This window comes from Rhodnius prolixus, unplaced genomic scaffold, assembly GCF_049639745.1.
Source record: "Rhodnius prolixus isolate KJV_2025 unplaced genomic scaffold, Rpr scaffold_6, whole genome shotgun sequence".
Taxonomy (NCBI): domain Eukaryota; kingdom Metazoa; phylum Arthropoda; class Insecta; order Hemiptera; family Reduviidae; genus Rhodnius; species Rhodnius prolixus.
In genome coordinates this window covers 2,115,914-2,142,467 of record NW_027411634.1, presented here as the reverse complement: position 1 = coordinate 2,142,467, position 26,554 = coordinate 2,115,914, and the positions used below count along the sequence as shown (strand labels likewise).

Genomic DNA, 26,554 nt, shown 5'->3' with positions numbered 1-26,554 from the left:
TTAAAAGTATATTATTCTCTATATGGAATTATATAAGTAACAAAATTTCACAAATAGAAATTCAGTTTTTTTTAAAGAAATGTTTTCTTTTGATAGTGCATATCCAGTAGCATCAAGTTGCTTCATTATTCTCTTGAGAATTCGTATTCAATGTTTTTGTGATTAGATTCGCTCTCCTTTTGATCGATTACACAAGATTATTTGGAGAAGGGATTTTGTATGGCAATGTATAGAAAAAACTGTATTTCTACGTTTCAGTTTAGTTTTATTTCTCTTTGACAGATTCTTGTGTAAATTAAGAACAAAATTTATATTTGATGACAAAATGTATGTTATATAAACGTTGCAAACATAAAAGTAGGAAATGTTTAGTTCACAGAAGCTAAATATTCTTTTTAATTCGTTTGTGTTTACAATATTTGCATAGAAATGATTTTCCTCATAACACTTGAGTAAATTTTGTTGTTAAAAATTTAGTAAAGTCTCTGATGAAAGGGGGTAAGAGACAGGCAAAAGAAATAAATACTTTTTACTCCCTAAATTTTCTACGGTATTTTTCAAAATAGGCCGAGCGGCTACTGTAGGTTGTTGAGGAATTGCATTCATCCCCCATGAGTGTAGCAAAGAATAGCCTATTTAGATGTCAGGAAAATTGGTGCCTTATATTCTTTTAACAGACTTTACAAGTAAAGGCTCAGCGTCAGCTCTTCTGAGAAGGGATTCTCAGACATTAATCTTTAACGGAGAAGAACTGTTAGGCATTTTTTTTAGAAAGGCTATCATTTCCCAAAAAAACTCCTTCTCTTAAAATTTAAGGTGTGAAAACTGGGATATTTAGTCTTGTTCTTAAATACTTTTATGGTATACCATCACAAAACATGGCAGCCGCTGAATAAGACCTCCATTCTTGCTGAAATGTGTAAATATCTTTCAAAAATCCTACAACCAGCAAAACATATTGAAGTATGTTTTGCAAATGTTTTTCAGTATGAATTAAATTGTTTTTATTATTACCATCAGCGTCCTGTTCAGGGTTTCTAGCTGAAAAAGATTATAAATAATTTTTAATTAGGTCAGAACATTAATTTCTCAAATCTTAGAAGTGGTACTCAGAAAATGATCATTGAGAGTTCTAATTTTCACCCACTCTAAGGAAATATAATGATAAATAGTAATTGAAAAAGGAGAATATATTCTTATTTACTTTATATACGTCGTAATAATAAACATTTTTCTAATTTATGGATTTTTTTTTTCTTTATTTGCAGTTGATGGCGATCGTAGGAATTTGGTAGAAGGACGAGATTCCGTAGACTGTGTAACTGGTGCGGCAGATTATAGGATTGTCTTTATAAATAAACTCCAGCCTGAAAGACACGCTTCAAATCATATTACCACAGCGAAATATACAAAACTAACATTCCTACCTAGTTTTTTATTTGAACAGTTTCGAAGATATTCTAATTGTTTTTTCCTTTTAATAGCACTTCTACAGGTATTTATATTAAATGAAAGTATTCTTAAAACGAGTTTATATATTGAAAAATATTAAATATTAAATAGGTCATAAAGCCGTACTTTCAGTCTTAAAATGTTTTAATTATTTATTCTTAACTGCCTAGGCCTATGTTCAATTACATACAGTTGGTGATATTTGACATCTTTTACTAAAGAATGTTTCAAAAACATACCTGTCTTTAAAAAGGCGGACTATAATCCCCTTATGAGCATCATGAACACCTGTCAAATATTCTTTTTAAAAAAAAGGACAGAAAACGATAGATATATAATTTAAGGAAACAATATGGTGCTAAAACTCGCACGACATTCTTTTATTACTATTCTCAAGGTTTTAATTTACAAATGTTTTCTTCGTTTCACAACATTTGAGTCATATATAATTATTACTAACATAAAAATATAGTTAAAACAGTGGAAAGCACTGAAATGTAAACCTACGGAGATGTCTACACAAGGAACTAACCTAAAACCAAAGTTTCCAGAAAAATGGTTAATAAATGTAGGTCCGTCTCTCACTATCTCTCCCTCTCTCTCCCTCCGGAAGTGCCTATAATCGAATTTTCCTGGAAAAATGTGGCAAATAAAAGTTACAGATCTATGTACAAGCAACCAGGATTCGAGTTTATGGAAAATTATAGCCGTTTTTTGAAGAAAATTCCAAAAAAGAAAATTAATTCAGTTAAGAGGTATTTTTGGTTGATCTTTGTTTTTTTACCTAAATTTAATTGTGCGCACTCTGGGGACCTGAAAACGGATATTTCTCTTGAATATTTTCACGATTACGATACATCCTCTTAGTACAGTAAATTAAAAATATACTTAAATTTCCAAACACAGCTGGCTAATAAATAAATAAAATATTTTTAATTCAAAACAGTCTGAAGTATGGTTTGATAAAGTCAGTTACATAATTTGTTTTATTTATTTAAAAAAAATGACAAATTACACCAACACGTCTGGGTTGAATGCAAACCCGGGGCACTCCTAAACAATTAGTTGATATTGTGTGCAATTATTTCCTTTTATTTTACAGCAAATCCCAGATGTTTCTCCAACAGGAAGATACACGACTCTGGTACCTCTTATTTTTATACTTCTTGTCTCTGCTATCAAAGAGATAATTGAAGATTTTGTAAGTAATTATGAAATTTCTATTTAAAATAAATTAATTTATTTGATTTTTCATAATTTTAATGATTGATTTTATTTTTACGTTCTAGAAAAGACACAGGGCAGATGGGGAAACCAATAAAAGGGAAGTGGAAGTCCTACGGGATGGCAACTGGCAGTGGGTTCAATGGCAGAATATTGTCGTCGGAGATATTGTTAAAGTGCACAACAATAATTTTTTCCCAGCAGATTTACTGGTGCTATCTACCAGGTTATGTTTGTTTTGTTTTGTATAAATTAAAAGAAGTTATCAAATTTTCTGCAAAGGTATTTTACAGATAATTGCTTTTAGGTAATTTCGTGTTTGTCTCATTTAAGTTCACAATAAAACTGAAGTTTATCGCATCATTTGTGCATACGGCTACAGTAGATTTCCGCTGTGTTTTTCATGTAAGAAGGTCTTATAATTTTTTAAATTCTTCTTTTTGTTTTGTCTATAGTGAACCACAAGGCATGTGCTACATAGAGACAATGAATTTGGATGGTGAAACAAATTTGAAAATACGTCAAAGTTTACCGGAAACTGCATCACTTTTAGGAACGGCTGCTTTGTCCTCTTTTACTGCAACAGTGGAATGTGAACATCCAAACAAACTTATTTACGATTTCCAGGGTAATCTGAAGGAACCAGGCAAATCGTAAGTAACTATTATTGTTTTTTTTTTTTTAAATTATGTATTTAATTTTGAATAGATAATACTTAAGCTATTACAATCAATAGGGTGTTTATCTAAAAAGGCATTGTCCGAAAGAATTTCTAACTCTAACCTAGTATAATACGTAGAATATGAAAATTCTCTAAATTTCAGAAATGTTAGGCTTTTCTCTACTTCATGTACCTTACTTAAGGTTTTTATTTAAAAAATCTTCTCTTATAGAACGTTACCATTAGGACCGGAAAGGATATTGTTACGTGGTGCAATGTTAAGAAATACTAGTTGGGTCTTCGGAGTAGTGATCTATACAGGGCATGAGACCAAGTTGATGATGAATTCGACAAGAGCACCACTTAAACGTTCGACTGTAGATAAAATTACAAACACTCAAGTACTTATGTTGTTCTTCCTACTTATTTTGCTATGTATGATATCCGCTTTGTACAACGAATTATGGACACGGCAGCACCAATCAGCTTTTTGGTACCTAGGAATAGGTGGTAGGGGCCCTTTTTTTACTTTCTTGCATTTTATTTAAATAATATTTTGTATTAATCCATAATTTTCTTTTTTTAGCAACTTTATCAAGAAATTTTGGAAATAATTTATTAACATTTATAATCTTATATAATAATTTGATACCAATTTCACTTCAGGTAACTCTGGAAGTAGTTCGCTTTGTTCAGGTAATTTCTTCTTTATTTATTTTTTTTTCAAAGTACTTAAATACAAAGATCATTTTTTTGTCTGCTGACAAAATGGTCAAATTTTTAGATAATTCTCTTTTTTTTTACTGATTGTATATTAGAAATTAGAATTGTAAAGTCACCTTTCAGTGGGTACCTTATTCATTGCAATGATAAGGGGAATGAGTTGTTTGATGCTATAGCATCTCAAAGCTAGAAATCTTCGAAAATTCATGAACGCTTGGTTGCAACGCTGGTCTGTAGTATTGATTGATTCAATGTGACCGGATTCAAGATTCAATCCCCCGACTTGCATCCCCAACATCCTAGGTGAACGTTGAAGTCTTTTTTGTGACTCTCCTCAAAAAGGCCAGCCCCTACTTCTTTGCTTTTGCCTTTTTGTCGTTTGAACTTCCTCACTTGTATTATACTTTCTCTGATTTCCGTTCTACTTTGTAGATAATTTGGGAAGCAGCAGATTGATTCCTTTGTTGTCATTCGGGGTTGTCCGAAATCGCGTCGTAAGGTTAATGCCCTTGTGCCTTTGGATGGGTTAAACTAGCTGGCTCAAAATAATAATAATAATAACTGCGAAGTTTGAACATCTCCTCTATAATAGGACTATTTGGAACTATAGTATAGTTTAATTCAAATTATTAATGGCAGTTGAAACTGTATAGCAATAATTCCTTTAAAAAAAAAAAGAAACAATGATAAACAGTGTAAGGAAAAGGTTGTTTAAATTAGGTTTTAGTATTTTTGCATTTTTCGATGAATTATTTATTTTCCATTTTTTTTTTTTTTTTTTTTCAAGGCAATTTTTATAAATATGGACATACACATGTACCACGATGAATCAGATACACCTGCGTCTGCTCGAACATCAAATTTGAACGAAGAGCTTGGAATGGTGAGGAAATTTCTGTTGGATCAGCTGTCTTTCACTTTGTCATTTATTAAGAAAAGAAAATAATTGGAAATTTTAGTAATAAGTGTTAGCATTTTCACAAATCAAGGTTTTTTTATACTTAGTTCTTCTGATACACTTAGTAATCTACAATAAAACTTCTCCTGTGTGACATACATAATTCTGTCGGTTGGAATCTTGGGACGTATATTATCTATAAAGTATGCTATTATGTATGAATTTGAATTTCCAGCTAAGAATGGCTGATAGAAATCTAAACTTCATCATATAAAAAAATAAGAAAAGGTTTATTAAATAATTACATCAATTCTAATTGGGTAAATGGGTCACTAGTCAATGTATACACAATAGGCCGGCTAGTCTCGCAAATAGAGATTTAGAATAAAACACAAAATCATCATTAATTTTTTATGGAATTTTTTCAATTTCAGTTTCAAACATTGTATTTTTATGATGTGCGTATATTATATGCATTAGCTTGGCTGGTTTTGGATGTAGTAGTTCAGAAAATAGATAAAAAATACAAAATCATCATCACTTTTTCTAGAATAAAATTAAAAAAATAAGAGAAAGGTTTATTAAATAGTCTAGGCTCTCTATAGTGACAGTTTAGGGTTAGTACTTCTCGTTGATGCCTAAGGAGTGAATATATAACTAAAATTCTGGATTGAAGAAAATTTCTCAACCAGTTGATTGTATCTCCTTGCTGGAAAACAATTTTCATATAATGTCGTGTTTTATTTTAGGTAAAATACATATTTAGCGACAAAACTGGAACACTAACCAGGAATGTAATGGAATTCAAAAGATGTACAGTCGCAGGTAAATTGTTCGAAGCAGCAGCAGATGAAGAGAATGTAGATACGTTGCCTATTATTCAGGTATTGTATATTATGTTTTATGTATATTGTAATTTTGTTGTCAGTTTTAGAATTAATGGAATAATTTTGTGAAGATGAAGCTATCTTTATAATTTCCCTGTTTAAGGAATTAAGAAACACTGAAGCTAATAGTAACACAATTAGGGAATTTTTAATTTTAATGTCCATTTGTCACACGGTAATACCAGAGAAAGTACAATTTGGAAATGAGGTTATATATCACGCTTCTTCACCAGGTTAATAATTTTTTTTATCTATACTATCAGTGTGAAAACCAGCTTTTGTAACATTTTTTAGAATAATTTGAATCATATTACAGATGAACGAGCATTATTACAAGGGGCTAGAAATATGGGATTTATTTTTGATACTAGAACACCAAATTCTGTAGAAATAATGGCACTTGGCAACCGTGAAAGATATGAAATATTAAATGTTATAGAATTTACTAGTTCAAGAAAACGGATGTCTGTAATTGCGAAGACACCAGAAGGGAAAATAGTATTATATTGCAAAGTAAGTAAACAAAGAAAAATAAATCTCTTATTTCAATCTTTTATGAATACATTTATTGTTTCGCTTACTCCTCAAAAGTGGGAAGTGTAGCAGTTAAATCAAATTTACACCGGAAATACATATTGGAATTGAACCACGGAGTTCGTGAAGATGTATATGAATGAATATATTTAAAAATAATAATAATTAACCCATAGTTTGTTATGACAGAAATGTTTGTACTAGTTCTTTAATAGTTTTAATGTATATTAATATTTAGCTTCTTCTTTTTTTTTAGGGAGCCGATTCCGTCATATATGAAAGATTAGCTAAGAATAAACAGAATTATAAAGATGAAACTCTGAGACATTTAGAAGAATTCGCTTCAGCCGGCCTAAGAACATTATGCTTTGCCATGGCTGAACTTATGCCTGAAGATTATTCAGTAATTAAGAAGAATACTTTATTTATTTTTTTTCCCCAAATCTTTTTAAATAGCTCTATTGGCCATCTTTCGCCAGAATTATCCCTGTCTTTCGCCTTGGCACGTTATTTCCTCATGTGCAGCTTCCAATGCAATCTGATTTTCTATTGTCAGCTTTCTATTGCTACTAAATCAGGCTCTTTAGCTCTTTTTCACAGGAAAAGCCGTTTTAAAGTCCCCTTTTGAAGAACGCAAAGTGTAGAAAATTTGTTTTAATGAAAAACAAAATGTGTTACGAAATGAAAATCGCAGGAAGCTGAAACTAAATGTTTTGTTTGGGTACAAAACAGGAAGGTGCTAGACTGTAACTTGTCGTTCGAAATCCCCATTGCCAGAATAAACACTTTATTGAATAAAATTTTCTTTTCTTTTTTTTGTTAAAAAGAAAGAAAAGAAAATCTAGAAAATGACATCAAAGATTTTCTTTAAATATATAGCTAACAGTTGATTTATTTATTTATTTTATTTTATTTTAACTAGGAATGGCAAACAATTTACCACACTTCCTGTACTGCTATGCAAAATCGAGAAATGAAAATAGAGGAAGCAGCAAATCTCATAGAAAAAGATCTTATTCTGTTGGGTGCAACAGCCGTTGAAGATAGACTACAAGATCAGGTTATTTTTTCTTTCACTGTTAACCCTCAAGAAGGTTAAACACCATTAAATGAGTTACAGTCCCAAGCGCTAAGTTCACCATTTGGTGTTACAAAAGTTCATGAACTTGGCACAAAATGTATTCGCTAAAAAAAAAATTATCGTATCATTCATTATAGTTTCCTAGGCCAGCGTTTCCCAACCTGTGGTACGCGAGTTGCTGGTTGTTGGTACGAGAAAAATAATCAATAATGGAGGATATAAAAAATTAAATCATAAAAATATCATAGATACGTTTTTTTCCTGTAATTCATAAAAATTATTTTAATTAATAATATTTTACAGTGAAGTTGTTAATATGTACAGGAATAAAGTAAGCCTGTCTCAAGATATACGAGGAAATATAATAGCACATTTAACAGAATTAAAATTGCCTTTCAAGGAGTATTTTCCAAAACCCGAAAACACAAATGATAATTGAATTTCAAGCCCCCTCTATAAAGAAAATTTAGGAAAAGCTGCATCATTTGTTACAATAAATGATAAAGAAAAAAATTTGCATATAATTATCATGTGACAGAACTTAAATGATAACTGTGTAAAGATCAGCTTAAAGAGACTGGTTTGTAATGAGTAAGCTCTATCCAAGAAACATTAAATTTAATTTAAAAAAAGTTTTAAAACTAAGATCTTACACTTTACAAAGTTTATAAAGTGAACATGAACTTGAACTCCTTTGTAACAGATACATTGTATCTCTATACAAAATAAAGATAATAATAATAAAATAACACACTCGGAATAACAAATTTCACGAAATAAAATCATTTTTTACGAAGTAGTACAATTTAGCATGATGTGGTACTACCAAGTGGTACGCGAGCCAAAAAAAGGTTGGGAAACGCTGTCCTAGGCAACAGCTTGTAATTAATAGTATTTAAGGCACTCTAATATTTAATGTGATAAGCTAAAAAACAAAATATTACCAACGTTCTTATTATAAATATACTTTTCATGATAATTCCGAACGCCACATTCTTCTAGCGTATTAATTTTTATAAATAAAACTACAGTACTAATTGCCCATTCCTGATATTGGGACTGCTGATGTTGTTGCTTAAAAACAAAATAATGTCTGGTCCGCCCCACAGAAGATAAAAATTCTCATTTTTGTATTTATTTTCTCTTTTCTGTCACTTAACTTTCTCGTAATTAATTTACACAGGTACCAGAAACTATAGCAGCACTTTCAAAAGCTGGAATACACATATGGGTACTAACGGGAGACAAGCAGGAAACAGCTATCAATATTGGATATTCTAGCAAGCTAATTGGACATGCTACACCACTTATATTAATTAATGAAACTACACTTGATGTAAGTTCATAAAAGTCTTAAGGAACATTAACCATTTCTTTTCTATTTGTTTGTTTGAATTAAAAAATTGTTTAAAACTTCTAATTTTTGTTTGTAAATTCTTCTAGGGTGTACGAGAAGCTGTTTTACATAATGTTGCTAGCGTTGATCCAGGTGGAGATTTTGCTTTAGTTATTGATGGTCAAGCGTTAAAGTTTGCCTTATCACATGAACTTAAAACGGATTTCCTGCAGTTGTGTATAGCTTGTAAGTCGGTAATATGCTGCAGAGTTTCGCCCATGCAAAAAGCTGAGGTTGGTAATGATCTGTTTTTCTAAATTTACATTATTCTTTTGCATCGAAAGAAGAAAATGATACTTTTATTTTTGAATTTTTATCGAGAATGAACATGTTGACATTTGCAGAGTATGAAGAAGATCTAAAAACACAGTTACTGAATAGGGTAACGAGCATAATTGAACATCAGAAATATTCTGAATAAATATTTCGTGTTCTTTCTCTGGTTATAAGATTCGGTCTAAATCTCTTAATCGGGAGTACTTTTTCGCTGAATTTATATAATTAGCACTATTAGGATATACTGACACAAGCAGTTTATATATCACAGAATTTAAAGAAAATCCGTTGTAGCTATTTTCGAGAAAGAATTAAATAATCTTTTTCAATAAAGTGGTGGTTCTGGTTTCGAGTACTGGAGGGCTCATAAAAAAAAATAAATCGTAATCATCTTGAACCTTAAAACTAATAAAAAAAGGAAAAACTATTAAAATATTAAGATAAAACAATAATGCTTCGTTAACAGTACAGATTTCCATGTTTTTGTTTTCTTGCACTAGGTGGTAGAATTAGTTACAAGCCAAACCACGAGTGTAACATTGGCTATAGGTGATGGCGCAAATGATGTTGCCATGATACAGAAAGCACATGTTGGTATAGGAATTTCTGGTGTGGAAGGTTTACAAGCAGCGTGTGCTTCAGATTATTCAATTGCCCAGGTAGGTTTTGTCTTATTGATGTTTTAAGAAAATTATGTTTTTAAATCAAAATACTTTTTATTTTTTTTACTAATCAGTGACTGTCTAAAACATTTACAGTTTAGGTTTCTATTGAGATTATTATTTGTGCATGGTTCATGGAACTATAGCCGGATGTGTAAACTAATATTATATAGTTTCTATAAAAATATTTGTCTATACGTTATGGAATTGTGGTTTGCCATATATTCAGGATGGTCTGGACAAATTCTTTTTGAACGATGGACCATCGGTCTTTACAATGTGGTAAGTCTTAATCTTTAAAGTTATGAAGTTATTTTTATGTTTGTTGTAGTCATTATTAATTGAAATGTTAATCTTATTTCAATATTTCTCTTAAAATATTAAATGGTATTAATAATCAAGAGAAATTGGGCAAGACACAAAAAATCTTTTATGAAACCCTCACGCTAGTTTCTCTTCCTAATATTCTTAAAAGTATAAACTCTTACATGTTCTTACTCCAAATTTCTTAACAACATTTCATTCTCACGAACATTATTTAAAAGTTTATAAAACCAATCAATTAAACTAAAATAACACTTAAACGAAGCACAGTCTAACAATCCTTTAGGATTACCCTAAAAATAAATATTCCAAGAGAAATTTTAGATTTGTAAACATATCACAAGAGTATATACATATGTATCTATGTACACAAGTTACATAAATATATAATATTACATAATCTATATACAAAGTTTACAGTAAAAGGAACGATTAATAAAGTGCATAATCATACAGAAGTTATTCAGAAAATATACCAGTAAAGCTAAAATGTATTGTGGTACTGGGTTCGATTCCCGATCTTAGGCCTTGGATTTTATTTAATGGTTAATAAAAGAAATTTACAGTAAAGTATGTTTGCCTAGTCGCCTCCGTCCACGACACCTAATTGGTAGTTGAAAAAATAGGCGATTACTTTACTTTTACTATTCAGAAAATATTTAATGTCTGCAAATTAAAACCAGAAAACTCTTGAGAAAGCTGGTAAATTTGAACTTTAATGTAAAAGATTTGTTGCAACTTTTTTTTGTCAACTGATTTCAGTATTGCTTTTTTGTTTGGTAAAGTTTAGAATTGTTTAATCCAGCTAAAAAGAAAAGAAAGATTGCTGAGTTCCTTAGATTTATTAATTTCTCTGTAAAAGCTACTATCTCATTATCAAATTTTGTTGTGATCCTTTTTGCAAGCTGACTTTTTATGTGTCATTTTATTTATTTGATCATTTTTAAATTGTTATTGAATTTCATTCACTTCATTTTTATTTTATTTATTTGATCATTTTTAAATTGTTATTGAATTTCATTCACTTCATTTTTATTTTATTTATTTGATCATTTTTAAATTGTTATTGAATTTCATTCACTTCATTTTTATTTTATTTATTTGATCATTTTTAAATTGTTATTGAATTTCATTCACTTCATTTTTATTTTATTTATTTGATCATTTTTAAATTGTTATTGAATTTCATTCACTTCATTTTTATTTTATTTATTTGATCATTTTTAAATTGTTATTGAATTTCATTCACTTCATTTTTATTTTATTTATTTGATCATTTTTAAATTGTTATTGAATTTCATTCACTTCATTTTTATTTTATTTATTTGTTTTTTAATTTTCAGTTGTTTACTGCTGCCCCACCATTCGCCATTGGACTGTTTGATAAAGTATGTTCTGCCGAGACTATGCTTAGATATCCTAAACTTTACGGCCATCGTACTTATGATTTTGGCATAATAATCTTTTGGTTATGGATTGGAAATGCTCTTCTACATAGTGTATTATTGTTCTGGCTTCCGTTACTCTGTGTATCGCACGATATAGTCTGGAAAAATGGACGCGAAGGTGGATATTTATTGCTTGGAAATTTTGTGTATACAGTAAGTTTTAAAAAAATCTTTTTTTTATTCTTATTATTTTTTATTCAGAGGGAAAAAGTAATCCAGCGATGGACTTCAATTTTAAAGAGCTATCACGAAATTTTATCCCTGGTACAGCCTCGTATTTATTTTATTTCTTTCGGACCAAAAATTCGCTAAAAACTGACTATAACTGTAATCTAACAAGCGCTCCTAACACTGTTTATTGTCCCTGAAGATGACAGTCGATGATGGTTCGTTACACATTGAACATTACACTAAAATAGCACGCTAGAGGGAAGTCTTACTTCCGCTGTTTATCTCTACTTACAAATTTGGAGATAATCTCTTAAGCCGTTTTCGAAAAAAATCTCTAAACTACTAAAAAATAATTTCTGGTGGAGGTACTTCCCACTTCAAGAAAAAACAAAGGTTGGGTAAGGGCCCTGTATTTTTATGGCACCCCAGTATTTTACCGTCATTGCATTTATCTTTACAATTATTATGGTGAACTCATTTTCTATGCTTTGATTTATTTTATTTTTATTTCAGTACGTAGTTATGACCGTCTGTTTAAAAGCTGGCCTACATATGAATTTTTGGACTATAATTACGCATTTAGCCATATGGGGATCGATTGTCGCCTGGTTCTTGCTGATCGCAGTTTACAGGTAATAATTAATAGCTATTTATCGTATAAAAATACAAATTAATACTGATCTACAAAATACTTTTCAAATATTAAAAATTGGGGAAACAAATCAGCATAGACCAAGACATTTGTGTATTCAGTCAATGAATTAAAAAGTACAGACTTCATTTACATCCTGTCGAAAGCTTATCTACATTATAAATATTCTTGAAATTCAATTAAAAGTTAAAACAAAAATAAAGTTTCAAGAAATCAAAAAACTAATCGTATGGATTATTATATTTCAGTCATGTTTGGCCATTTCTACCAGTTGGAGCAGTAATGTCAGGCATGGATTCAATGATATTCACTTCTTGGGTGTTTTGGTTTGCGCTGTTTTTAATACCAATTGCCGTCCTTATTCCGGATTTAGCTGTAATAGTGTAAGTATTTACTTCTCTTATCTAGTGTGTAACATTGCATTTTACATAATTAATGTACGAAAATTGGTTGAAGTAAATAATAGAGGTGCACTTTAAATATGATGTAAAAAAAAATAAATGCCAAACTAAAGGCCATTATATACAATCAAAAACGCATACACACAATGACTTGATTTCTTAATCGGCGGCCATTCAGCGATGACAGCCGTAATAGGTCATTAAGGCGTTAGGCGTTTTTTCAATATTCAGTTCAGTTTGTGTGAAATATACCACCCATTTCATAGAAATCAACGACATGTCTGTGCTAGGCCGAGAACTTTTCATCTTGCTAAATAATTTTTAGAAATCTTAGTTTCAATTGTTGGAATTATCCATTTTTAAAGGATATTGGGGAAAAAGGGTAAGAAACCTAAAACCAGAGAACCTATCAGCCATTGTTCGAAATAAATGTTAATATAGGGACTAAAACTAAATAATTATTATACATATAATGCGGTATGATATTTAGAATTGTAACCCACACCCTTATGTAAATTTGTTTGAATAATGCTAGTTAATTTTCAGAACATTAATAACTTAGAATTGAATTTTTCCATTTTTTTTAGTGTTCAAAGAACGATTTTTAAATCTCTCACTGAAGCTGTAAGGGAAAGCGAAATAAAGCACAAAGATCCAGCATCAGTTCTTGTGGAAAGCAAACAATCGTAAGTAAATATAGAAGTCCATTAAAATTCACTTATTTATTATTAATTTTTTTTTTGCATGCTTTGTGTAAAGTAAAATTGATCATTTTTCCTTTACTATCATAATTTTTTGTTTTAATTTTTGGAATGCCCCTCTCCCAACAATAATTTCATTTATTATCCTCAAAATAATAACCTAATTTTATTGTTGGTTATTATTACGCGATTTCAATCATTTTTTTTTAAATATTTAAATACATTACCAAGACGTTCTACTCGAGACATTTTAAATTTTCTTTCTTTAAATGAATGAAATTTTTGCAGAATAAATAATGAAAGAAAATTCAATGAAATTATGCTAATTCCCATAAGTGAAAATATAATTGCTTGAGTATTTATGTTAAAATTAAAGGAAGCAAATTTTTTTCTCTTTTCTCGAACTTATACACTCACGAAAAGAAAGGAATGAGACTGATATGTAACGAAAAAATGAGATAATTTTTGCGGTGAGACAGATTGTTTCTTTTTCAACTTTTTCTTTCTACTTTATTAATATGATTTTAATACTACGCCAGAAGGAGTACTTTATTTACTGTCTAGAAACTTTCTTGTTTACCTAAATTAATCGAAAGTAGTGAATGATTTCAAAGAGGTGGGATGATAAAATTAAAAAAGTTTATTAAATGAATTGCGCCACCTTGGTTTGCCATAATCTCTAAAAAGTCGAAGTATGCTTAGTATACCTCATCAAAGTTGAGGTACTGAAGGTACTGAAGATGATGACCAGCACTTGGGTTATACGAAGTGTCCCAATGTAATTGTTTACTTGTTCTTAAAACATCTCGACCTATTCTTGCAACCTATGGGCGATTTTTAGAAAATGGCACCAAAATCATCGTTCAACTAAGTTTCCAAAAAAACATTTCTTAAGATCAATCAGAATTGAATCTGCCTGGAATAATGGCCAAAATTTATCTAAACCCAGAGACATCCAAATTATAAATTCTGTTTTACCCACCAACACTTGAACTCTTAACAGTAAACTCAAAATTGCGTTTATCCCCGGAGCTTTTTCAGCGTCAATCTTTGAATCATTTTATCCTAGATTAAAGCGGAACACCCATCCCGCAAGATATTGTAGTTCCTGTCTTCCTTGGCGTCACTGGAACATGGCTACCAAATTGAGTAGTACCATGGTTAAAGCATATAGCTTACGTTGCCCGCTTGGAAATACTCTTGTCTTAAATCGCTTATCTAATCCATTCTGAAATATCAGCTGAAGAGTTGTTACTGAAACTTTTTCCCGTACACTCATTTATCAGAGGCGATGGTCTTCCCCTCAGGTCGTTTAAAATCAGAAAACAGTGCTGGGTGTCTTGCCTTCTCAGACCAGTATCTCCAATTTCGAAGCTCTATAGAATAGTTCCAGTCTAAGTGAAGCGCAATGGAAAGAAATACCTTCATGCGTACGGCAAAGGACAATCTTCCCCTTGTAAAATCGGAGAACTGTTTGTAATGCTACCTTCTCGAAGTTCAAAGATTCCTTCATATTGTTATTGTAAACAAACTGAGAAAGTTTCAAGCCAAGTAACTTCACTTCTTCTGGTTGATGATATCTTGTTTAATTGGCGAAGTAAATTATTCAGTATGATAATTTTTTTTCTCTCTCTCTCTTTTTCTTAGAGTAATGAAAATAAAAACAGGAACAAAACTGAACAGAACTCTCGAGAGATTTATTAATGTTCTTTCAATTAAAGTTCTTTTTTAAATTTCTCATTACCCAGTTTAACTTCCATCTTTTCATATTTTATCACATGATGAGTGTTCAAATTATGCAACAAAGATGTTACCTCACTATGGCGTGTGAATAGTTATGTAGATAATTTTCGTTTTCAAGAGTGAATTGGCCCGTCATATCAATCCAAACAAAATTAAAATTAAAGAATCTAAAAATTTTTCATGATTCTCAAATTAGAAACTTTATTTCCAAAATAAATTGTTTTGCTTAAGACAGATTACTTATAGATGTTTTAACATTACGGGATTTATTAATAATAATATTCGGTTGTTCCCGGATAACCAGGCTGACATGAGGGTCCCTAAGCGCTGTCCTAGTAAGAGCCAATCCATAATTCTCTTCATGCTGCGCTTTTAAAGAAGTGAATTGTAATTATTCCGGAATGCTGGGCATTCCAAGATTCATTGGAAACTAGTACACTGATAAGGGAGCAGGTGATCCTCAATGGTTGCAGTCCTGGTAAGCTAAACCAACTTTCTAAGATCATACAAAGTAATAAAAAAAAAAAAACAGAATCACTCTGACCCTTGGTCTGCAGCTACTAATACCACAGTTATTCCTGGTATCGTGCTGCTGGATGGTCCTTATCTGCCGTTTGGGGATAAGGGAAGCACAGGAAGAACAGTGAGTGGACAGTTTTCTCTACAGCCTGCGTTCCTATATAAATGGAATTGTCGGTTGTATCAATTTAAAAAAAAAATATCACATTAGTTCACACTCATATTAACATATATCTCGCACTTGATTGAAGGCTACCATGATGATCACCTATTATTAGCCACACATAAACCACTTAGTAAAAAGCTGGTTTATCATATTAATGAGGCCTCAAAACTAGTATTTTGAAAAAAACTAAAAAAAATTGAGAATCTCTCTTCCGACGAGTTTTGACAAAGATTAAATACAGTATTGTTCCTGATTTTTTTTTTAATTTTTTTTTGTGTATAATCTAACAATTAAATATAGGTGAAATTATTATTACAATTAAGTTTGTTTGTTTTTTTTTGTTTACAAAAAGAAATTATCTTTTATGTGCAGGAAATTTTTTAGAAAATTTAGAAGATTGTGTCCATTTGTAAAATCCGGTCCTAGAAGAGTGTATACAATACATAAAGATCTATGATATACATCTGGCTATAATATAGAATATTTTTAAAACAAACTTGCCCATTTATAATAGCCAAGTTGTTTTTTTTATACTTCATAGAACTTACTTTACTTTAATTTTCTTTAAAACCATAAAATATACGAACTTTATTTCTTTTTTCTAGCTCCCATTCTTGCTTTTTAAAATGCTTTTTTCAGCACTATTTATTTTTATTTTTTGTAATTGTGGTTATTATTTTTAATTTTGAATAATTTATGCTAACCTAATCATTTTTAGCCATTAATTTAATATGCATGTTAAAATTCTTCTTTTTTTTTTTTACACAACCATTTCGGTTTCTTTTTATAGCTAAATACGTTCCTGTTGCTTCCATCTGGGCCTATATCTATGAGCAAATACACTAAATTAACAAAAAAATAAAAACAAAATAGCAGCCTGGCAAATTAATAAAAAGAAAAGGGAATCTGTCTCTTAATTAATCTCTTGATCCTTACATTTTTTTTCATTTTCATTGCTAATGACCAGTTTCAACAAATTTCAAGTCGGAACTAATATTTCCTTTTCTTAAAAATTATATTTGTTATTTTTTTTTTTTTACTTTTGTACATACACGTTTAAATAAATTTAAAAAATCACATTTTCGATTTCCTTGTAGTATTTTTTAAGGGGAGAAATTAAAAAAAAAATACAGGGTTTAAGTTTAATAATTAATGAATATGAAAAGAAACTTGTAAACTGACTGTGATATGTATTATATATTTTTTAAAAAGTAAACAAAATTTGTAAATACAAATATGATCCATTTATTTATTTATTTTTACAACACCTAATTTATTAACAATTTATATATGTGTGGACAATAACAGTTATTTTTATAAATCATTTGAATAGAGGTTTAATTGCGTTTGGATATTGTATAAGAACGATGAGTTAATAAGAAAAAACAGTGATAGATTCAATCGATTGAATCTTTTTTATACTAAGTCTGAATAAAAAATATTGCGTACTTCGACTGCCTCGCGACAGAAATCGGTGAAATTTGCGGTGCCCTGCAGAAATAGATGATAATTTTGAATAGCTCGTATAAGATAGATATGGTTTGTTTGCTTTACATTTTCCAGAGGTTTCTCATTCTGATGTTGGGGTTTCAAATGTTGACCCTACTGCCGAAGCCCCTACTGAGCCTGTCGTCCACTGTGAGTTCAAGCTGATGAAAATTATGAAGTCCTAATAAGGGATTGAATTCATGCAAAGGGATTTTTTTGCCCCGTTAATAGGTGCCACTCTATAGTATTTCTGGAACTCGAACAGCGAGCACTAATTTCCCATTCCTTAATTTTGATAATCCGGAATTTCACTGAAATGAATGGACCTATGTAAAGGAGGGTTGTGTACCTAAGTACCTTGACTGGATCCGCTTTCTGATTTCCCTAAATTCCCTTTATGGTGGCCAGAAATCCAGAAAGTCTAAATATTTTGCGATGTGATTGTTTTAATATATCCTGTTAATTTTATTTAATGTTTTAATTTTACTTTGGACAATCTATAACAAGCTAATATCTTGAAATAACACTAAAAAAAAAAAATTGAGATTGCCTCAGTAGCACTAGTAAAGTTGCACGAAACTATCCCATTATTATTATTATTTAATAATAATTTTACCATTTACTGCTATTTAAAAAATAAAAAAAAGGTTTGGTTATATTCTATTTTGCATATCCCAAAATATTTTCTGGGCACCTTTTTAAAAGAATCTTATTATTTGCATGGCTGTGGTTTTTCTCTTCCATTTTGGTTTTTGGCTGTGCTAAAGATTCTCTTTAAACCTATGGTTTTAAAACCTTTCAGTTTGGATAAATAAACTAGTTTTTTACTATTTATGTTGAACATAGTTTTATTTTCTTTTTTTTATTTACTTTTTTAAAAAATAAATTACTTCTAATTAATATTTTAACGTGCAGTTCAAATATTGATTTTAGGTAAGTTTTAAATTAATTCATTTGCTAAATGTCATGAATCAAAATAATTTTTCAAAACAGAAACAATTTACTTAAATTTGTCTTCTGCATTTTTTTTAAAAAAATATTGAAAATAGTTATTTAAAGAAATATATCCCAATTTTATTTATAATTAATTGCCATAGGATTTGTTTTGTGTTTTTCTTTTTTAAAATTCATTATCGGCGTCTATGATTATGTTTTCTTTAACGTTAATTTTAATTATCGTTAATAAATTATGGCAGTTATAAATAAGAATTTACAAAAATTATCTGAAAGGCTTTTAATGTTTTTTTGTCATTTGTCTTTTACAATGTACCTACCTATGTATCTTCATTTCAGCTTGAGCAATTTCATGTCCTAATTACACTTAATTGTTTACTGATACTCGTAAATGACTTCAAAAGTGAATCAACGCTGATTACAAATCGATTCTTATCTTAGTTCTTTTAATGAATTTACAGGCTTTTTACGTGCTAATTTTATTAATTTTAAACGCTTCTTTTTAATGTTTTTAATGGTGGCCAGCGTAAAAGCTGTTACATCAATTTTCATACCCACAGGAAAACATAGAATCATCTAATTAGAGGCTCCGTCAGCGAAGGTTTAGCTTTTTCCCTTCATAAATAATACCTTAGTTAAGTCAATGTTAGAACATCCATAGTTTCAATGCCGTAAAAGTCATTAAAATTAAAAAAAGGCTTTGGTATTCAATTTTGAATTGTGTCTAACTAACATTATCAGTGGTAAAGGATCAAAAACCTATTAAAACTATATTTTAGTTGAGTCAAGGTTTACAAAAAAAATGTTAATAGTACTAGTAATTGACTATTTTTTTTTAGTCTACGTCATTAATTATAATATAAAAACTGGTTAACCGCAACTGCTTATCAGCTTTTAATTTCTTATCTGCTGCTGGTAGATGGTAAATATGTTCCTGGCAAAAAGAGAAATATCTTACATATCTACAAAAGAAAAAAAAATCACATATTTTCCAGTAATACTCACATTATTATTTATTTCTGTAATGAACTAAAAATTCATTAATTTATTTTTCTATTAATGAAACAAATAAATAAATAAAATTATAACTAATACTATACTAAACCAAAATTCATTCAAATGTCTTTATTCATATTTTTAGAAGTGTGCATGCAATTGGACATCTGGTTATGTGTAAGTATATTCATTAAGAAAAGAAAATAAGAAAAAGAAAAGAAAATAATTTATTGCAACATTTGATAAATGTTTTCTCTTTATATGTATTGGCAACTTTCTGTGATGGGTCTCTGCAAAAATGCATGTCAATTATTTTTTTTATATCTTGGATGTATGGAAACTAAATGTATTTAGAACAAAGCTTTCTCTGTTTTTATTTATTTATTTATTTTGTTTGTTTGCATATATGTATTTTACACTATACTTCAAATTCTGAACATTTTGTCCAGTTTTTTACAATAATTATTTAATAATTAATGTTTCAGGTTTAGTTTATTGCTAAATTACAGTAATTATTTTATATATGTACAGTGAACATATGTATAGATTCATGCCTTAATATTTATTTGAAAAATTTAGGTTCCTGAAATAATACATAATTATTTAGAAATGAAATGAAATTAAAATTTTAGCTTAAAAACTTTAAAAAGAATAGGTTTTATTGGAAAGGATATTTGCTTTCTCCTAATAATGAGAATTGTTATTCTAATTTCCGATGATCGACTTCCGATTATTCGACTTTTTAAAAAGAAAAAAGAAATTCCTGTTTCCTAACATTCTGGGAGCTACTTGTTCAAAAAATAAAATCTGGTAAACAGTGGCTTTTTAGACGTTCATTTATCTGTTTTAATAAAAAAAAGAGTGATAATTGGTGTCAAAATTCTTGCTCAGCTAGAATTGGTTGGATAAGCAGAACAAAAAGGCTATATGCTCTAAGTAGGATGGTGGACAAAAGGAATTATCCCTGATCAATGAAAAATGCCCTTTTTAATAAAAAAAAAATAAAGGGGAATGAAGTGATTACATAAAAATACTAAGAAGCATCACGGAACAGTGACGAAAGCAATTGGTCTTTCAATTCCCTCATTTTTCAGGATTTTTCAAAATTATATTTATTAAGTCCAAAGATACTTTTTTCGCCGAAGAATGCCTCATAATGCAGGTACCTTTTTTTAATAATAGTAATAAAAAAAAGTATATAATACTGCACACTTTGTACTGTTACAACGTACACCTTTCCCAACTCTCTAAAGAAGCTTCTGATGAAAGTGATAAATGATATCCGAAACTTTAAGAAAAAAAAAAAAAATTGGTCTCCTAAAAAAGACTGTCTTTTTGGAGCCAATAAAACCTCATCTAAAATAATAAGACTCGAAAGCCTTCTCCTCTATTATACTTACAATTTCATTTTGAAGACTGTTGCACTCATGAAGAACTTTGAAATAATTTAAAAAAATACAAACCATGATTTTTTTTTCAAGTGTACATATTATACATAAATACGAATTGTAGAAACTACTTATATAAAGGCAAATTAGTACTTTTAGTTTCTTTTATGTCTTGTTTTGTACATAATAAGAGCTTTAAGTTGCAAAAACAGGATGTCTGAAACTGCACGTTTGCTGAAAGGCGTTCGAAGTGTATTCAACTTGCGCTCTACGTCTCCAAGGGTAACTACAGAAGTTGAATTATCACGTAAGTATTTTGGTCATAAATCGCGTATTATTTTAATACAGTTACTTCTTCACTTAATGTCTTGGATGTACAACTAGGACTTCCTGTTCTTGTTGCAAAAATCGTAATGTATCCGTGAGCTTTATCAAAATCACCCCAAAGTTTTTTTTTTTATTGGGAACTTGCTTCTCCCAAACACAATAAACAAAGTACGAGCGAATCGGATTCACATGATAGTTGGTTGTACACCATTTCTCCAAATTCCTCATGACATTTTTGGGAGTTGGGATTGGTCGATGACAGGATGACGAAGGTCTCAATTACATTCAATTTAGAGAGAAGACAAAACTTCACGGCTCTTAGATTCTATTCATAAACCTTACTGCCTGCAAACACATTCCGTATCTCTTACATTGCTTTTCTAATTTTCTTAAATTTTAAAATTTAATTTCCATTTTACTAAATTGCATCTTGTCAGCAAATGCTGCTGGCTTGTGACTCAGTGGTCACAAAATCGTTTATGAGAGGTAAGTCGTTAAGTGAAGGAGTACCTGAATTTTATGTAGTTTATGTAAACAGAACTTAGTTGTCTATTGTATTGTACTAAAATATTCTATAGTTTATTTAAAAGTAGTGAAATGCAGTGCTGTTTATTTTGTTAATAAAAATATAAATAAGGGAATGGATTTGTTGAGCGAATGGTAGACTGGAAGATCCCGGATTTGAATCCAGCTGTCTCCTCCTAGATTTTTCTCTACCCAGGAGTTTCTTACAGTTCATTGTCTGGTGATGGCAAGTGCTGCTTGTGATAAGAGAACATTGTCCAGAAACCTGCAGTTGCATTGAAAAAAGCTCTGGGGCGCCAATGATCTTAGATGTTGATGCGTATTAAATTTTAAAAAAAATAAAAATACAATGGAGAAAAATTTAATTGTACATTTCTTGGCCTACTTAACTAACTTTCAAATAAGTTTTATTTATTTTTATTAAGGAATAATTTGCACCGAAAATACTAGAATCACACTCAAACAAAACATGTCTGCTTGTTTTAAAAGTTACGTTTTTTTTTTGTTTTTTTTTCCAATTATTCAGTAAATGGATTATTTTTGCAAGAATTTATTTATTGTGTGAAATTTGCATCTTTACACACAAAAGATAGAAGCTGAAAATAAGGTTTATTTAAATGAGAAGAGTGAATTAGTTGCTGCTTAGTTTATTTTAATAATCTTTTTTTGTATTGATTGGTGAATTGAGCACTTTTATGAAATTAAATTGGATAAACCACGCTACTGAAAAAGCTTTATTACACATTTTGCAAAAGCAAGTGAGAAAAAAAAAATTTTCATAAGCATGTTATATTTTTATTGTGATAAATGTATTCTCATTATTCTGTCGCTCTGTTGAATATAAGGGATTTAGACGTATTAAGTCACTTAGTGTGATAGGTTTTTTTTTCATTCCTATAATGACATAGAATAAAGAAAGTACTTTTACCATACAGTGGCATAGCCAATGATTTTATTTCTATAGATGGTATTTTCTGTAACATTTTGAACAGAATGATATCATTGAAGTTAAGTTAAAAGAGGATGTATGATGTATCTACTATAAAGCGACTATACTAATCTCATCCGCAGAATTAGGCCATTACTAAAGCTGGCCTATTCATCTAGTAATGAAACAACATAATTTTCTTTTTTTCAATTCGTTTTTAAAAATTTTTGATTACATTTCTCTTTAAGTCCTCAAAGATTATCATGATGTACGAGTAGTACTCTTATTTGGAGTTCGAATTCGTAGTCTTTTCAGTTGATATAGACATCGTCGACTGCATTGTATGATTTAAATCAATTGCACGGTTAATGATTTTTTTGTTGACAATGATCTTTCCTAAAGAAGGAAGAGAAATTATTGCTAATTTTAGTCTTCTTTATTTATTTCGTGCAAGCTTTCACCCTAGAGTTTAAGTTATCTTCAGAGCTTTGTTAAAAACCCAAAAACATGTTCACCATCAGTGGGATCAATTGGATATGAAGTCATTCCAGAGCCCTATTCTTTTTTCTGCAGATATTTATTTCTTCTTCCCTCTTTGATTAAATAGGATGAAAAAATAATTGCCATTTTCAGTCGAGTAAAATTTATTTTGCCGAGCTTTCAACCTTAGGGACTAGGTCATCTTCAGGGCTGGTTTAGAAAGTAATACTTTTACAATTTCAGGGTTGGTGTGTCTTCTGTCTCTTGTCTGTTCATGGACAGACCAACCAACTTGGGAGTCCATGAACAGACAAGACAGAAGACACACCAACCCTGAAATTGTAAAAGTATTACTTTCTAAACCAGCCCTGAAGATGACCTAGTCCCTAGGTTGAAAGCTCGGCAAAATAAATTTTACTCGACTGAAAATGGCAATTATTTTTTCATCCTATTGAAACTATGAATCAGTCACCAAAAAGAATGAACAACAACTCTTTGATTTAACATTTTCTCAAAATCATCTGTTTCCCAAAATAATCATTTTTGCATTATTTGTATAAATAATTTTTTTTTTTTTTTATTTGTTTTGCCTGTTAACTAAAATTTCTAAATTTTTCTAGATGGTTTCGCTTTCTCTCAAGAAGAAGGTGGTGCTGTGGCACAATCGGATGTCATCAGAGCATACAATACGAATATACCAAAGCCAGGAGGAATGTAGTTCGTTTATTTACGTATTTACCACTAGCAATTTAAGAAATATTCATTTTTTTAAAAAAAAAAAAAAAAAAGTCATTGTAAAAAAAAAAATTTTTTTTTAGACTGTATCTAAATGTCTTGTCGATTTAAAAGTACAATTTATTATTTTTTTTATTATGTTGTTCTTTTAATATAATTTTATTTAATTATTTCATTACAGGAATTATGTTTATATAAAATTTGAGCTGTTTTTTTAAAATTATAAAAGACAAGTGAAGAATAGTAATTTTAATTGTTTTTTTTAAAAAAACTATGTGAGGTGCTCAAAAACAAAACAAAATTATGGTGAAATTTGTACTTATATTTTTTTATAATATATAAAACGAAATCATTTTTCTAAAAACTGAATAATATTGACAGAAAATCTGAGAGAAAATAAGTGATTTCTTTTTTACAAAATTACTTAATTCTTTTACTTAAAAAAAACGCTACTTTTTCTTGCCCTTTTTTAAAAATCTTTTATTTTTGGAAAGTCCCGCACAAGTTTTCTAATTTTTTAAGAGGAAATCTGCTTTGAAATACTTATCATTTGCTTGTCTTACTTAGTATGATACGAAAATGTAGTTTTAATTTTATCCAAACTTTCTTCAAATATTTAAATTTGAGGTCTCTTTAGTCTGGAAAAGTGATTAAAAAAAAAGTAAGAAAAGAAAAGTGAATGACTTAATTAATTGCTTGAATTCTTAATTTCTTTGGAAAAAATTAATGGCTACTTTTACTTTCTCTCATATGTGATTAAATGTTAATATGTTATTAAAAAATTAGCACACTACGTATTACATTGTTCAAGATTGTAAAATAACATCCAATTTGTCTTGATTTCTAAAATTTTGAAACAACATTGATTTGTACACAGTGTTCCAAGTTTATAAATAGATAAGGAGTGGATGTATCCTCTTCTTCAAGCATTTTAATCAAAACAGGAAACTAGCTACCTTGACCTACAGGAACATTTAGATGAAGGTAAGCGATTTGCCTGCCTGCAGTGGCTGTGTGATGGTATTGCTGACAAAAGTAATTAGTTCTCCTGACCAAAAGCAAGGGTATTCTGTTGGAAATCTGTCGATTCTTCACCACTGGAACAGGCATCCTAGAGGGAAAAAAATAAGAAGCCCTGATAGCACTTCGATGATACCTCTGCCAGTCATCAAAGTTAAGAAAGAAACTCTAGGGTTGAAACTGCTCTTTCATGCCATTAGATTAACGAAGCCTGTTATTATTGTAAAGAAAAATAGAATAACTAAGTACGTCACACTGAAATGGCATTTATTAGGGAAGCCAAACTCAAACTATTCCTGCCTTCAAACGATTTAATTTGAGAATGTATTAATGTTATAGATTGATGCGTGTGTTTATGGTAAATCCAATGTGTCATTTTATTTTAAAAAAATGTATAAAATCCATTATCTAAAGTGCTACTACCTCCAGTTTAGAATTTTTTAATTCAAAACTTAAGCAAACACTCATATGCTAATAAATAAAAGATAGGACTCGATTTGTGTCGTCGAGGTTTGCAAAGTTGAAATATACAATGGTACTGAGTTCAATTCCCGGTCTTGGCCTTTAGATGTAACTACTGGTATAAAAATACAATTTAGATTAATATACTTCAACTACAGCCTGCATTGACATTCGACAGTTGGTACTAAAGCTAAAAAAGTAGTAAGCATTATGTACTTTCTTGAACTATATAAAAAATAGAAAGCGGTAGAACCATACATTTCACTATTATGACATTTTTTTTTAGAAAACTACCCATCCATCCCTCTTTTTTCTGACTCAAGGGACCTCAAATTATTGTTTCATGAGAAAACGCGATATCATATAAAGACTTGAGTATTTAAAATGATGAATGAATTCGGATTTCAGCTCGTTAAGGTTCAATAAACCCTTTTAAATCATTTTTTTTATTTTTAACTTGAAAATGGATCTCATTTTAAGTTCATAAAACAAAAACAAAAAAAAGAAGTTTTGTTATTAGCTGGAAAAATTGCTTTTCAGTATTAAAGAATTGAAAATATGTATTAGTTTAATTTAAAACAATATCTCTTTGATCTTAAAGGTAAAGATGATAAACAAAGTCCTAAACTTTTTTTTATTATTTTAAATTATAAATCTTGAATGAAAAATCGTATATGTATTGTTATTAAATAGTAAAAATGAAGTTTTATTATGTTATAATACTCTGTAATTTATTAACATCTTTATTTTTATAGATCTATATTTATTTATTTTTCACAGTTCGTGAAACATGGTTGCATTCCTTATATTATTGTTGAATTTAATTTTTAACCCTTAACTAGTCATTTGAATGTTTGTTTTTTATTATTATTTAAAATTGACAAAAATTAAACGCATTATGTTAATTGAAAATTTCCTTACAGATCGTAAGCAGCTAATTAATTACCTTTCTCCTTTCAGTTTCTGTTGATTGAAGTGGCCTTTATGATTTTAGTTTGTTTTTCTGGTCAAGGGATGTAGTGAAGTGGAAATGCCCAGTTTCCTGCATGCACAACTACGTTGGAGGGGTCGATTTTTTTTACTGTTGTTTACAATTCATCAGAGTATGTAACATTAATGCCTGTTGATAGAAGACTTCTTCAGAAGTAATTTTGTAATAAACTGACATTACCTTGTCCGAATAAGCGTTCAGGACACAGATATCTAGTACATAATTCGATTGACTTATCTTCCTAGCAGACCCTGGCTGGTTATCAACTGTTGGAACAGAATATACTCTAAAACTAGAATACTCCCAGTTTCTTTTAATTTTAGAGTTTCTTTTTCAGAATG

At 29.7% G+C, this 26,554-nt stretch overlaps 1 protein-coding gene across 17 annotated transcripts in view; it reads left to right on the top strand.

Moving 5' to 3' along the window:
* The window catches only part of ATP8A (ATPase phospholipid transporting 8A1), a 38,980-nt gene extending 12,664 nt beyond the window's left edge, over positions 1–26,316 (top strand). For 9 of the 17 annotated variants that reach the window (XM_074141418.1, XM_074141407.1, XM_074141406.1 and 6 more), the window contains 22 exons: positions 1,269–1,495; positions 2,555–2,653; positions 2,742–2,902; positions 3,132–3,329; positions 3,570–3,847; positions 3,924–4,033; positions 4,848–4,943; positions 5,708–5,842; positions 5,949–6,078; positions 6,162–6,358; positions 6,636–6,782; positions 7,302–7,439; positions 8,644–8,796; positions 8,904–9,089; positions 9,633–9,791; positions 9,891–10,076; positions 11,462–11,719; positions 12,251–12,369; positions 12,638–12,772; positions 13,378–13,476; positions 20,958–21,052; positions 23,626–26,316. In XM_074141418.1, coding sequence (XP_073997519.1) covers positions 1,269–1,495; positions 2,555–2,653; positions 2,742–2,902; positions 3,132–3,329; positions 3,570–3,847; positions 3,924–4,033; positions 4,848–4,943; positions 5,708–5,842; positions 5,949–6,078; positions 6,162–6,358; positions 6,636–6,782; positions 7,302–7,439; positions 8,644–8,796; positions 8,904–9,089; positions 9,633–9,791; positions 9,891–10,076; positions 11,462–11,719; positions 12,251–12,369; positions 12,638–12,772; positions 13,378–13,476; positions 20,958–21,052; positions 23,626–23,723 — 3,404 coding nt within the window. In that variant the 3' untranslated portion in view covers positions 23,724–26,316. Of the gene's footprint in view, positions 1–1,268; positions 1,496–2,554; positions 2,654–2,741; positions 2,903–3,131; positions 3,330–3,569; positions 3,848–3,923; positions 4,034–4,847; positions 4,944–5,707; positions 5,843–5,948; positions 6,079–6,161; positions 6,359–6,635; positions 6,783–7,301; positions 7,440–8,643; positions 8,797–8,903; positions 9,090–9,632; positions 9,792–9,890; positions 10,077–11,461; positions 11,720–12,250; positions 12,370–12,637; positions 12,773–13,377; positions 13,477–13,779; positions 13,962–15,538; positions 15,713–16,291; positions 17,168–19,502; positions 19,535–20,957; positions 21,053–21,709; positions 22,313–23,625 lie in introns of those variants that run through there. The other 8 variants (XR_012462424.1, XR_012462426.1, XR_012462425.1 and 5 more) reach the window with 8 other exon arrangements.
* Positions 26,317–26,554: the final 238 nt, after the last annotated feature.